The sequence below is a fragment of the Momordica charantia genome (genome assembly GCF_013281855.1).
Source record: "Momordica charantia cultivar OHB3-1 chromosome 6 unlocalized genomic scaffold, Mcharantia_2.0 BLBB01000006.1, whole genome shotgun sequence".
Taxonomy (NCBI): domain Eukaryota; kingdom Viridiplantae; phylum Streptophyta; class Magnoliopsida; order Cucurbitales; family Cucurbitaceae; genus Momordica; species Momordica charantia.
In genome coordinates this window covers 14,220,544-14,234,807 of record NW_028275164.1, presented here as the reverse complement: position 1 = coordinate 14,234,807, position 14,264 = coordinate 14,220,544, and the positions used below count along the sequence as shown (strand labels likewise).

At 33.4% G+C, this 14,264-nt stretch overlaps 1 protein-coding gene across 6 annotated transcripts; it reads left to right on the top strand.

Moving 5' to 3' along the window:
- The first annotated feature begins 8,801 nt into the window (after positions 1-8,801).
- LOC111019876 (uncharacterized) lies at positions 8,802-13,277 on the top strand. Of its 6 annotated transcripts, none has more exons than XM_022296381.2 (6): positions 8,802-9,083; positions 9,672-9,739; positions 10,479-10,585; positions 11,117-11,158; positions 12,803-12,927; positions 13,043-13,277. In XM_022296381.2, exons 3-6 carry the CDS (start codon positions 10,487-10,489, stop codon positions 13,158-13,160), a joined length of 384 nt encoding a protein of 127 aa, XP_022152073.1. In that variant the 5' UTR covers positions 8,802-9,083; positions 9,672-9,739; positions 10,479-10,486; the 3' UTR covers positions 13,161-13,277. The 6 variants fall into 6 exon arrangements, with proteins under 6 accessions (XP_022152073.1, XP_022152072.1, XP_087980906.1 ...); XM_022296380.2 differs by having other exon boundaries at positions 10,440-10,585; XM_088124780.1 differs by having other exon boundaries at positions 8,802-9,097.
- The last annotated feature ends 987 nt before the right edge of the window (positions 13,278-14,264 follow it).

Sequence of the window (14,264 nt, the reverse complement as noted above, 5' to 3'; positions counted from 1 at the left end):
GAAGATGAGATCTACATGACACAGCCTGAAGGTTTTCTAGCTACTAGTCAAGAAAATAAAGTTTGCATGCTTAAAAAATCTCCCTATGGCCTAAAACAAGCTCCTAAACAATGAGATGGAAAAATTAATGGCACTTTGGTAAACAATGGTTATAAAGTAAGTTGCTCTAATACATGTGTTTACTCAAAGTTGTTTGGAGCTGATTGTGTGATAATATGCCTGTATGTTAATGACATGCTCATTTTTTGTTCAAACTTAGATATCATTAATGAGACCAAGTTACTCATTTCTTCACATTTTGAAATGAAAGATTTAGGAGAGGTTGATGTAATACTTGGTGTAAAAATTATTGGGTGTGTTGCCCTAAACTCGTAGTTTGTATTTTGTGTAAAAACAAATGTATATTCAATAAAGTTTTATTCAATAAATTTGTTGTTGAATTCATAGCATTGCATTGTCCAAAATCCAATAAACTAAACATCCGAGTTTATTTTAGTGTGACTGTGACAGTATATGTACTGGGTATATATTTGATATACTGGGTATATAAGTGATATACCCCTGATATACGAGGTATATGTTTGATATACCCCTGATGTACAAGTGGATTATGTCCAATGAATAACCTAAACGTTCTATAGTATATGGATAAGGCTGTGTACCTTAGCCTGGCAACACTATGGATACGACTCATTCTGTGAAGGTTACAAACGACTCGATCCAGGTCGTTCGTGTGGAGACATGCGAGTGGGGGTATCCTATACAATGAGTTTGTATAAGACCGGACCATGGAATAGTCAATCTTTAGATGTAACACCGTTAACTAATAGATTGATGTTTCTTAGGATGACCAGACAATTCATTCTGAATCCTGAGTGAGTTATGGACTCCTGTCCATGAGGGCTCGTCCTTTGATCTGTATGGGTGAGAGTGGGCCCAAGTTGCTGACTCAACATTCCTACCATTTTGGGGAAGAGACCGAGTGGGGAGCTGGGAACATAAATTCACAAGATGGAATTCACTCCTCTCCGACTTTAGGGTAGTAGATGAGTGTTCCCTTAAATGCTGACTCTGGGACTTGAACAAGGGGCTCCACCCTCTCATTGGCCCAAGAGGGACTTCCGGTTATTGGTCGGACCATAACCGGGTTGTTCATTAGAGGAGTAGTGATATTTAAAGAGTAAGATGTAACTCACGGGTAAAACAGTACTTTAACCCAACTGGAGTTACGAGCACTCGTGAAGGATTGACTCGTCATTAATGGTCGTATATCCATGGACATGAAAACATTCTACAGTGAGAATAGTGCAACTGCGGGTCTTTAGTGGAATGACCTGTAGTTAACGAATCTTGATTAACTCGGTCAATGAGTTTGACCAATTAATCTTGCATCGTTGGAGCTTCTGATCTGTAGGTCCATTAGGTCTCCTTGCTAGCTCATAACGGGTAAAACGAGGATCAAGTTTTTGGAAGAATTTGAACTGTTCAAATTTCATAAGGGATTATATGTATATTGATACATTATAATATATAGTTAATTCTAAATTAAAACTATATATTATGAGAGAAATTATTTGAATGAGATTCAAATAAAATTAATATGAATAAGATTCATATTAAAACTATAAGTTAAAAATAATGTGCATAAGATGTACATTAAAACTATAGGTTATACAAGAGAAATGCTATAGAATATGATTCTATTTATGTGATAAATAATTAAGTGTTAATCATTTGATATATATATATGTTAATTAATTATTAATTAGATTAATAATTAATTAATATTTATTAATTAATATGATTAATTATTATTATTATTATATATATATTATTAATATTAGTAATAATATTAAACTCCCCTGCAAATTTGCAGGGGAGTGGGGAGTTTTATGACGTGGGGTAACTCCCCACGTCATAAGTTGGTTTTCCTTTTCATCTCAAATGACAGAAGTGTTCTGTGATGAATGAAAAGAAAAACAGAACATAACTCCCATTCTCTCTCGCTCAAGCTCTCAATCAAACTCTCTCTCTCGTTCCAAAGAAACGTTCCCACAAGCGTGTTCTCGAAACCCAAGAGGATAGCAAGGAAGGTCGTTTGGTGGTGATCGCTGAGAAATCGTTGAAGAAACATTCTTCAAAGGTAATGGTTTTCCTCTGTATTTTCTTCTTAACGGTTTTGATTTTGTTTCCTAAATATCACGAACAACGGTCCGCTTCCACTCCGGGATTCACATCCCTTCAAAAATAAGGAAAAATGATCATGGATATTCCTTATGTTTATCACACTACATTGAGAGAATGCTGAAAAAATTTGATCACTTTGTTAGTTTATCTGTAAGAACAACTTATGATCACAGCATGAGTCTTAAAAAAAATTAGGGCGATAGTGTATCTCAATACGAAAATGCTCTACATCACTTTTTAATGAATTATACTAGACCTGATATAGCATATGCGGTGAGTAGACTAAGTAGATACACTCACCAAGGTAAAGATCATTGAACTGCTCTACATCGGTTGCTAACGTATCTTAGGGGTACAATGGATTATTGTCTAAATTTTAACGAGTTTCCTGCTGTGCTAGAAGGATATTGTGATGAAAACTGGTTACAGATAATGATGACGTGAGTTCCACCAGTGGTTATGTGTTTACTTTTGGCGGTGGAGTTATCTCATGGAAATCAGCAAAACAGACCTATATTGCTCGCTCTACCATGAAATCTGAGTTCATAGCACTTGAACTGGCAGGTCAAGAGGCTGAATGGCTGATAAGTCTTCTTGGGGACGTGCAACTATGGGGGAAGTCTGTACCTATATCCATACATTGTGACTCATAAGCTGCCATAACACTACAACAAATCTGCTATTTCATGACGGGCATTGTCCGACATTAAACATTAACCATGTCGGTCACTGACCGACATCTATACGAGTGTCTTTGTTTCCCTTTCATGTCGGACAGTTTTAAGGTCGGGCATTGCCCGTCATGTATATTCTGTTTCCATCCGGACATGGCCGTCATGAAACAACCCTTTTAAGGTCCGACAGTGCCCGTCATGTATAGCGTTTTCCATGACGGACGTGCCCGTCATGAAAGGATAACCATGACGGGTGACAACCGACATCTTTATGACTGTCCTTGTTTTGTGACCGTCATTGTATGTGCGACATTGTTTGTACGCCATTGTTTGTACGACATCTTTTGTGTGACATTGTTTGTACGTCATTGTATCTACATCGATATGTACATCATGGAATGACTATATTTTTGTGACAGATAATGACCGTCATTATTTTGTGAATAAATAAATTAAAAAAATAGTTGGTTGCCCAGACGTGGCTAACCAACTATATATATTTCCTTCACACCTATGATAATATCTCAATATGCAACTAAAACTTTTAACACATTCATCCATTATAAAACAATATCAATTCTAAAACTTAACTAAAAAACTAACCTTAGACTCAAAACACAAATAATCAAAAGTACAAATTTCTACATAACCTCTCTACTTTTAGAATAACTCAAAACTAGCCAACAATATATCTCTCAATTCCAACTTATTCTATAAAAGCTTAACAAAAACACAAACAATCAAGAGTAAGTACAAATTTCATCATGACCTCTCCACTTTAGAATATAACTCAAAACTAACCAACCAATATATCTCCTTCCAACTTATTCTCACGAAATCATTCTCAATATTATTGAAACTCAAAACCTAATATGCAAGTAAAATTAATTTCAACATCATGATCTTCTAAAACTTAACTCAATAACTAACCTTAGACTTAAAACACAAATAATCAAAAAGTACAAATTTCAACATAACCTCTCCACTTTTAGAATAACTCAAAACTAGCATGGTTATAAACAAAACAAACACTTCTATATTAACACCCTTCCACACAAGAGCAAATGGGACCGCCTGTCCCTCCAACAAAACTAAATTCATAAAAAGAATACAGATTTCTATATAGTATAAACAAAACAATCCAACACATTCAGCATCAGTCAAATACTTCTATAATAATCCAAAACAAAGATGTTATGCAATACCATATATACACCATTCAAACTTCTACATATTATAAACAAGACAAAGCATTTCTAATCTACCAAGTACTCGATAGAAAGTAGTCTGAACCAAATACTTACATCAAATAAACAAAACTAATGAATCCATAGGTACTACACAAATCGCCCAACAAAAGATGCCCATTCTATTCGAACTTCGTCGATTTCTTCTTGTTGATAGACACTTTTTGTATTAAACTACAAAAAAAAGATAATACTAATATAAGGACAAATCATATATAAACACATAAAGGTATATGATAATACGTACAAGTTCAGTTATAGGAGTACCAGGGTTCACCACTATTTCTCGTATATACTTTTGCAAATAGTACCCACACTCGATAGAACCTGATTGTCGAGGACACTACATATAGAAAATTTGAAAAATAACATAATTATGAGTTATACAAAGGATTTACTGCGACATTGATATGAGTTATGCAAATTTACCTTTACAGGTTTCCAAATTGTAGTACTGCGAGATTGTTGAGTAGAATGTTTGGCTTGCCACATTTTCAATTGTAAGCTACACTAATTTTTTCAAAAAAGAAGAAGACAAACTGAAGTTCATAAGTTCATTTTTCATAAAGCAAAACATAAACATAACATAAGAAATCCAAGAAAGAATGTATTACCACTAGTAAAATTGAAAATGGTGTAATCTCAAAAAAATTGTTCAACAGAACAAGAAGATTAAAAGAACAAATTCAACTACATAATACAGAATAGCATAAAAGAAATGTCGAGCAGAAAATCCATGAAGCATACTTGAAAACATGACCCAAATTGCTACAGAAACCACATGTTCATCATTGAGTTAAAAAGAATGTCAATTATAATTAACATAAGAAAAAAAGACTATAATATCTGATAAGTCAAAGGAAGAAACCACAAAATCGTTATGTTAAGAATCAAAATAAACATTATGTTACTATGATACCTATCAACAAATAAATGTCTAATCTAGAACAACCACAATATAGAAATACCTTACGTTGAATGTTGTAAATGAAAATATCTTAATTGCGTGAACATCTAGTAGTGGAAATGAGGAAAAAAACCAATCAATCAAATCATCAGGGAATAACAGATGCAAGGAAATGAATTTCAAATAACAGTGCATTAGAGATGATGATCAGATTGAAGAGATTATCTGAGATGCGCACAAAATTTTCACGGAGACATGAAGTATTCAATAAAACAAAATATATAAGCTCAAGTATAAAAATGAAAGAATTGATGACAGAGATAAAAGGCAACAACTGCTACAAATGATAGTTGATCAATGCATACTTACTGAGGAAAAATCTGCATCACACAATTAGCTGCATATTTAACATCAAATGGAATGTTTAAAGTACAGCTTGGAATGTCAAAACCTCCCTCAATATTACCTCCAAAGCAGCTGGAAAATCATCCTTCCATAGCAGCAAAATCGATCCATATATGGGGTTACGACCTTATTAAGAACGTTAATGAGACAAACAAATACATTTTATATAGCCAAATCATTAAAAACAAGATTTAGAGTTACGACCTTATTGAATAGAATACTAATGTATCCTTGAGTTCTAATAAAAACAAGATTTAGAGTTCCTATCACCAAATTACCCATCTTTAATAGCTTAAAGTAGAAAAACCATTAACTACACATACCAATAACTGCAAAACTCCCAAGGAACTATTTAACTACAAAATTTGTATGTTAAAGATAAGTAAGCACAAATAGTATACCAATAACAACAATTTGGATGGTCCCAAAAGTTATGTTCATGTCAATGAAAGCCCTTTAGCAGGCATAAAAGAAACTTAAAAATTGGAATGCAAACAACTCAGGACTCGAAAGAACCCATGAAATTCGAAATCTTACATGTTGCTATGCATGGATGAAAAGGGCAGCAAGAGGAGAACTAATATATACTTGTTTTACATTCAATCCATGTAATAATGATAGAAACTACCATTGAAGAGCAAGATATGAAACTAAAGGAAATTTCCTACAGAACTTCGGTTCATGAATTACTCACAGCTGATTGAAGGCATGCAGGAGTAAACTTGACACCTTCCATAAAGATAGCCATAAGAGCCAATAAGAAAAAGGACATGACTCTTATAATTGAAAAGAGCAAAATATTGTCAATTGAACCCTGTTTCAAGACAAAACTTGTTACTTTACCACTCCAATGAGCAAAGATATAAATAGATCGATAAGATGTATTGGGTAAGCCAATGAGGACAACCAAACTTCACATTTCATATATTTACATAATTCTAGACATGGAAGTTGCTATCTATTTCAATATAATGCTTCCAAACTCAGGCATCAAATACAAACATTACATTCCAAAAGGATATCAATTCCAAAAAGTTTAAGAGCCCGAAACGTACCTCGTAGATGCAATTACCAATATATGCTAATGATGCTGCATTGAACATGGATCGAGGTTTCTGCACCTTAAGTAGATTTGACAACCACTGCTCATGTCCCAAATAAAGACTCTCGACTCCACTAGTTTGCTTGTAAGTAAATACAATAGAAAATGATTAACACATCTCAAATTCAAAGAAAAAAATCTGAAAGTTGAAACAAGTTAGGAAAGTGAAAAAATCAAGCTAAGCGGTAGCAATTAAACTTTTCCAAGCCAACCAACGGGCCTTTTCAACTTACAGGTTCGCGATTGAATTGCATCCATTTTTCAATAGCACGAACCAATTTTGGAGTTCAATTATGATTTCCAAACACCAAAGAACACATTGCATAAACTACAACGAAAACTTTAATTCTCCAACACCCCCAACTCTTTAGAATTATGTAAACACTACTACCATAGATGTTTTCAGATCCTTCACAACAAGATTTCAGAACACATCACCATCACAGAGAATAATACAATTCTAATTTAAATTCAAAGTACTAGAGATGATTAAGAGGGCCATAATTCACTTCATAATACTCTAATCAAACTAAAAAAGAGATTTAAGATGGTTGTTACCTACTGACCCTTACCGAAAAGCTTGATGGATGGGTGCCAAAAAAAGTCGATCAGTACAAATCTGAGGTCTTAGGAGCTCCAGCTCACAAATCTGGTTGGTTGGTGTATGATCATCGGAGTTTGAACTACAGCGTTCAGAATCATCGGAGGTTGCCTCTCACCTTCAAGAATCGCCAGATTGCTCGTGGGTTCGCCGTCGCTTGAGCCGCACTGAACAATGGAGGTCACCGCCGGTCGAATGGATGAACGTCGTCGTCGTTCGAAGAGATGGAAGTTGTCGCCGCCGAATCGTCGCCGTTCGCACTCAGTGAAGTTCGATTCGCACGACAATAGAGCTGGTTTATTTGTGTAGGGAGGGAGGCAAAAATTTTTTAGATCGACACATTTTCGTGGTGAAAATAAAAGTTAGGTTAAAAAAGTAAAGTGAATTTTAATGGCGGGCTGGGCCTAACATTAAAGGTAGATTTACAATATCAGGCCTCGCTCGACATTGAAATATAAATTTTAATTTTTTTTTTCGATTTAGCGCATTTTTTAACTTGACCGACATTGTTTCCTCCGGTTTTTTTTGTCCGACATTAATTCCTCCGTGTTTTTTTTCTTGTCCGACATTAAAACCCATATTTCTAGTAGTGTAAGGATTGCAAAAAACCGTATGTACAATGGCAAGAGACATCACATACGTCTAAGACATGGAGCTGTGAAACAGTTGTTAAAAAATGAAATTATATTCTTAGAGTATGTGAGGTTCGAGAGGAACTTAGCAGATCCTCTAACTAAAGGCCAAACAAGGAGAGTAATTATGGAGTCCTCAGGATGTATGGGACTGAAGCCATGATGTTTTCTCACTAGCATGAATCCATAGCCCTTCTTTTAGGTGGTCCATGTATGGACTTGATGGATGTAGTGAAGCATATGTGAATCCAAAGCCCTTCTTTGGGTGGTCCATGAATGGACTTGATGGATATGATGAAACACTATGAATTCATAGTCCTTTTTGGGTGGTCCATGCATGGACTTGATGGATAATATTCAAAGTCTTCATAGCTCAGTTTTGAGTGGTTTATCTATGATAGACTTGATGAAGCGACAAATGTGACTGTGAAGGTAAGGTCGCCTTCTATGAAAGAGTAGAGTTGAGGAGTCTCTTTCTAAAGCTTTCACAATTACTCAAGGTGTATGTGCATGGCCATTCAAAGTACTTGACAACTATTGCGGAATCAAAATCGAGGATTCACACGTATTATGGGGGTCTCAACTATAAATACTGGAAGTTCAAGAGGTAACCCACTTTCATTACTTAGGTTGTTGCTCTACTTCACTATGCATTAATTCAAATCGAAAGATATTACACTACTAGAATTTTGGGTTTTTGTGACGCCCATGAACAGTAAATTACTGTTGAAGATTATTAAAAAACGTCATGAAAAGTAAAAAACTCATTTTTAGAGGGAAAAAACAGAGATTTCCGGATTTTGACCTTTTGTGACATTTTTTAAACCGTGACGAAATGATCGTCAAAAAGTTGATTTTTTGTGACGTTTAAAAAACGTCATGAAAGATTGAGGCGCGTTTTTCGCGAGAAAAGACGGAGTGTTCCGAATTTTGTACTTTTCGTGATTAAAAAAATAAAAAATTGTATTAATATTTTTATCTTTTTTTTATATAAAGTTAATATTTCAATCTAAAAAAATCCAAAAAATAAAAAATACTAAGTCCAAGTTATTTCCTCCCTCCCAAAACTTCCTCAACTGAATTTCCCTCCCACTCGAAACAGTCAAACCCTTGTCTTCTCCCTCTCTCTTTTGGGTCGTAGTTTCTCTTCTCCTCTACATCGTATCTCCTATCTCTTGGTAGCATGTGACAACGAGCAACGACGAACCCAAGAGCATTTGTTCCCGTGGTGAACTCCGACAGCCGCTTTACTGAGCGATTTTTTGAGCGGCGATCTTCTGTGCTTCGTTCTTCACGTTTTTCCTTTGGAAAATGCTGAACATTTGCTGGTGAGTTCGATTAGGTGCATAACCCACTTCTTTCTTTTTCTCAAATTTATAGCTTACTTTCAACTTCGAGTTCAATTGGCTTAGCCCTCTCTGTTATCTTGTGTTCTTTCGTTTTAAATTCAAGTTTGAGGGTTTGTCAGGTGAGGTATTTGGGGGCTTCTAGCCTTGTACGTTACCCTTTTAATGCCCTAATTTAGAGTGTTGTAAGTGAATTTTTTCTTATTTTGTTTGAGATTTTTTTATTTTTATTTTGGTATGTCAGCATATCAGATTCCTAGTTTATCTCTCCAAGTTTTAGTTACTAATACTCTATTTATACATCGTTACTACTATTAATTGCATTTGTCTTATGTCTAAGGAAGTTGATTGCCAGATTGTTGTTCATTTCAAGTATTCAATTGCTGATATTCTTAGTGTCGATGGAATATTTCTAGGTTAGTTTGATAGTGATGAACTTTCTAATCAATCAAAAGTCTTTATGTGTTTTATGAGTTTAAAGGATGTTTTTGACCATTGAAGTGGAAGGATAGGACTTAGGAGTTAGTTTAAAGTTCCCAGCTTACAATTTGTATTTGAAATTATATGCAGTGCCTTTGATACTTGATGCTACGGAAATTATATTCCAAAAGGCACTTGATCTTCGAAGAAGTGGTGCTGTAAGCAAATTTCACTATCACTATTATTATTGTGAATCATAAATTTAATCTTCAATTGTGCCAATTTAGATTTTGAACTTAAAAAATTTTAAATATATTATTAAACTTTGTATTAGGATTCTATAATGTCCTTGCTCTTAAAATTGCTCTAATTTAGCTATTACAAAAGCTGTTAAAAGGCAGTCCCTCAATGAGTAATTAAAAGGGAGAGGCCTTAAATGGACAAACTGTACAGCTCTACATATTTACCTCTCTGACTCCACCTTCTTGAATAATATTAATGCTGACCTCAAGTCATTTCTTCCAAGATGTTTGGAATGATTCAAATACTAATTGCACATCATGGAACGTGTATCATCCATTGTCATCTCGAGAACAAACCTTCCTTTTTATTCTTCATTTGGTTGTGCAAGAGAAGTTTTAAGATGAGTTTGGTCTCCTTTTCTAGATGATTTTTGTTTCTCAAGTAGACTTCTATTAAATTTTTGTTTGCTACTCTATTTTCTATCATCTTTCAATTATCACATTTACTTTATGTCCAGTTTATTTTCCTTTTGGTTTTTTTTTTTGAGTATTTTTTTATACATGACTTCTTATTGAGATTAACTTCAATTCAATTGCTTAGACATATACAATGACTGTTTTTCATTGTGGTAGTAATTTTTATTCTTTACAAAAGCCTATTTCTCTTATTGAATAGATTTGTTTCTTATACTTTTGAATACATTACTATTTGGAGATTCAACAATGTTCAAAGACTTCAAGAGAAGGTTACGTAGCGACTTGAAGAAGATTATGGATGGTCGGATCCTTGCTTCTGAAACTAGACTAGGAGGGAAAGCAAAGGTGATAATTGTTATATGGCCATTATTTTTATCTGATTATGAGATTATATGTTTTTTTAACTTAACCTACATCAGAAATTACTTTCCAATTATTATGGGTCTTTCTTGATAAATTTCTTTATAGATTACTGAAAAGTGATTCCCACGTAGTTGTATTTTTTTTCCTGATTTTGTTACATCCAATCTCGAATTTGTTATAGTTTACAAGAATGCTTAAATGGAGAGTTTGTTAGTTTAGTCCAATTGGTTACTATGGTATGGTTTGTTAAATTTTAAACATTTTTTGTGGACAAGTGTCCTACATAATATTGGTAGAGTAAATTGACTTATTCTCAATTTATGCCTTACTCACGCCCAAACAAAGCCCGATCTGTGATACCCACACCTTTTTGTCATCAAATCTACAAATCCCAACACTTTCACCATCGTTTCAGCAAAGTTTAGTGGGTAATGACCATTTGAACACCCTTTTAGATTCAACTTTAGTAGCCAAAACTGAGTTGTAACATGCTGATTTTACCTTGTTGCCTAGGTTTCAATCCGCCTCAAGAAGTTAGGAGCGTTTAGGCGAGTTGTAAGTAGCTCTTACTTAAAGGGATGTTTGTTGTGTGCTTAGTATGAATGACATGTTTTAATCTATGTGTTTTATCTCTTAATGCTCGTTAGATATTGTTGTTAGATGTTTCTTTATGAATGTTGGATGTTCTGAATGGCTATGATTGATTCTAGTTGTTTATAATTGTTTGATTATGCTCTGTTATGACTACAATCACTGTAAAGCATTATATTTTTCTTGCCAAGTATATATGCATTACATTTTGAATGAAAATAAATAGTTACTGTTTTGTCTAAATGTTTTCTTTTTGGCAAGACAAATTAGTAAAATGATGATATTCAGGTGATTCAATTAAAGATGATCAATGAAGCACAATGGCAATGGCTAAACAAATGGCTACTTATAACTAACTTCTTTAATGTTAAGAACTTTTCTGTTATGCTTGCTAATTGTTGGAACTATTTGATTGTTTATGGTTGTGATATTTGATGATTTGATCTCCAAATAGCTAATGATTTGAACTACTTTTCTTGTGTATAAGTGTAAAATGTTGGGCTTTAGCTAGATTTTTCTCGAGACCTTGTTTGTTAAAAATATCGAATCAAAACTTATATTTATGTGATATTTTTCATTAAACTTAATTATAATTGAGTTTTCGTAGTTGTGGAGTATGCATTATATCAAGTTCCAATTCTTCCATTTGGAGTCTTTTACTTTGACCTTGGTTTTTCGTATTTTGTATATGGGTCACCACTGGAAAGTCATAAGTTCCAAATAAGGTTAAGCGACGAGGTCTTTTTTTGTTGTTATTTTTGCTTTCTTGACTTCAGGAATTTCTCTTCTGCTTAGATAGAAATTGGTATCATTATAAAATAACAACTTCTTATTAATTTAGTATGACCAAAGTTCATTAATCTATATATTTTTTCATGCTTATTTTTGATTGTTTACATGTTGAGTTCCTCTTGTAGAGTTCAACTTTTACCATTTTAACTCTATGGTAAATAGTGTGTCTATTCTATTCTTGAATAATTATATGTTGAGTTTCTATTGTGGTTTCCGACTGAACTGAAATGTTCTTCTGTAATGGTTAAATTACAATCTTAGAAGTTAATTTCTTATTTTAGTTCTTTTCTTGATCCTCAACAAGAGCTTATGATCTTACAGCTCTCAAGTATTAGGGACCCTCCATTCATTTAAACTTCTCGATATAATAGGATTGTGGTGTTATCGACCTATTTTTCGATCTTCAAATTCATTATGACGATGTTCTTTTTACAACTAAAGAACTATCACGATGATTATTGTTTTATTTGCAGAGCAAGCAGATCCAAGGGATCCTTGCCATTACTTCAATATCAAGTTGCAATATGTGAATGCTATGAATTGTACAGTTTTAGTCTTCTACTAAATGAACATTTTTTTATAATTATATTTGACTATCGTTTCATTGTCCATGTCCATTTTGTTTGAATTGTAGATTAGATAAATTTGTGAATGAATGATTTTGATTGACACGCTTAAGTATTGTGTTTTAGAATGATTACATCTTGTTTCCCATTATGTTAAGATGAAGAATTAAGTTCAAATTAGTAATCATTAGCATTTGGTTTGAATGTTTGTTTCCAGAGTTAACTTATTTCTCTTAAGTTCATGTTCTAGATTTCTTGTGGAGTATGGAGAATATTAAACAACAAAAAATCAATGGAAGCAAATGATGGATTTAGAGCAATATGGAAGCTTCATACCTCCAATGCAATTGGTTGGTCTTTAGTTCAAGTGGAAAGGTCTCTTGTATTTATTTTTTTAAACAATTTTTTGCATATCTTTGTAAGTTACATGTTGAAGCTCCTTGTTTTAAGAAAGCTCCTACTGATGGTGGTTTTGCTTACGTTGTTGTAGGTGGTTTTGCTTATGTGGTTGTTGGTGGTTTATTGGCTTTCATAGGAAATGTGTATTTTCAATTACCTTTATCTTTATTTTCAATTATCATGTGCAACGATTCTACATCACACTGTGACATCAATAGATGTAAAGATATTTTATTAGCCAATGTTATTCGCTTGTTATTGATATACAATATTTATCAATATAAATGAGATAAGAATAATTGATTTTTCTTTTCATTGAGTGGAAACGATTTTGTCCTTCCATTTCTAAAGCTTCCTTGTTGTTGTTGTTTCTGCTTGTAATATACCATAACCTTGAGTTTGTGAAGCTGAGAAGAAAATGTCTTTCCCTTTTGCTAACAGTACACTTGATAGCTAGGACAATAATCTATATTTATAAAGAATGTGGTAATTTCTAGCATAAGTCATGCCGAAATTTTATTTTTAGTTTTTTGTTTGATTTGTGTTTGATGAATGGGTATTGAATCCTCCTAGTGAATCAAATATATTTGTATGTTTAGTTTTATTTTAGAGAGAGATGAGTGGTATATCATTTGTTTTAGGTAATTAGTAATTGCATGTTTCTTAATGACAGATATTCCATTAAGGAAGCTATGAACATTCCATGAGGGAAGCTATGAAAAATATAAAAACGAACATTCCATTAGGGAATCTATGAAGCTACGAACATTCGAGGTGGTTCTAATACATGAAAAATAGTTTATATTGAAATACATTTTTTCTGTAGCCTACTGATTATTTCCAAACATCTTGAGTCCTAAAATTCTTGAAGGCCTATTATGATATTGTATGTAAAAGCATAGCATTCTAATTAACAGTCGAAATGGTGCCTTTCACATCATGTAATTACGTTCGACAGAAACAAGCTATGAAGGTACTCTTCTTAGTGTTTGACCTGAATGTTTGTTTCAAGAGCTATGTCTATTTCAAGAGCTAGCTTATTTTTCTTGAATCCATGTTCTAGATTTTTGTGGAGTATGGATAAAATTAAACAACAAAAAAGCAATAGAAGCAAGTGATGGATTTTGAGCCATGGAAGTTTCATATCTCTAGTTCAATTGGTTGGTATTTTAGAAGTTGAAATATTTCAGAGTTTTGTATTTATTTTTTCAAACAATTTTTGCTTATCATTGTAAGTTAGATACGATTTATGGAGAGATGGGAAGACTAGTATGTGCTATATACAGTACTGAGACTTGAATATATCGATTTCA

Excerpts from the sequence above, each read along its gene's own strand:
- LOC111019876 (XM_022296383.2), top strand. The coding sequence starts at position 10,487 with ATGTTCAAAGACTTCAAGAGAAGGTTACGTAGCGACTTGAAGAAGATT. Across the intron at positions 10,586-11,116 it reads GACTAGGAGGGAAAGCAAAG|GTTTCAATCCGCCTCAAGAA; the intron begins GTGATAATTGTT and ends CTTGTTGCCTAG. Across the intron at positions 11,159-12,802 it reads TAGGAGCGTTTAGGCGAGTT|ATTTCTTGTGGAGTATGGAG; the intron begins GTAAGTAGCTCT and ends TTCATGTTCTAG.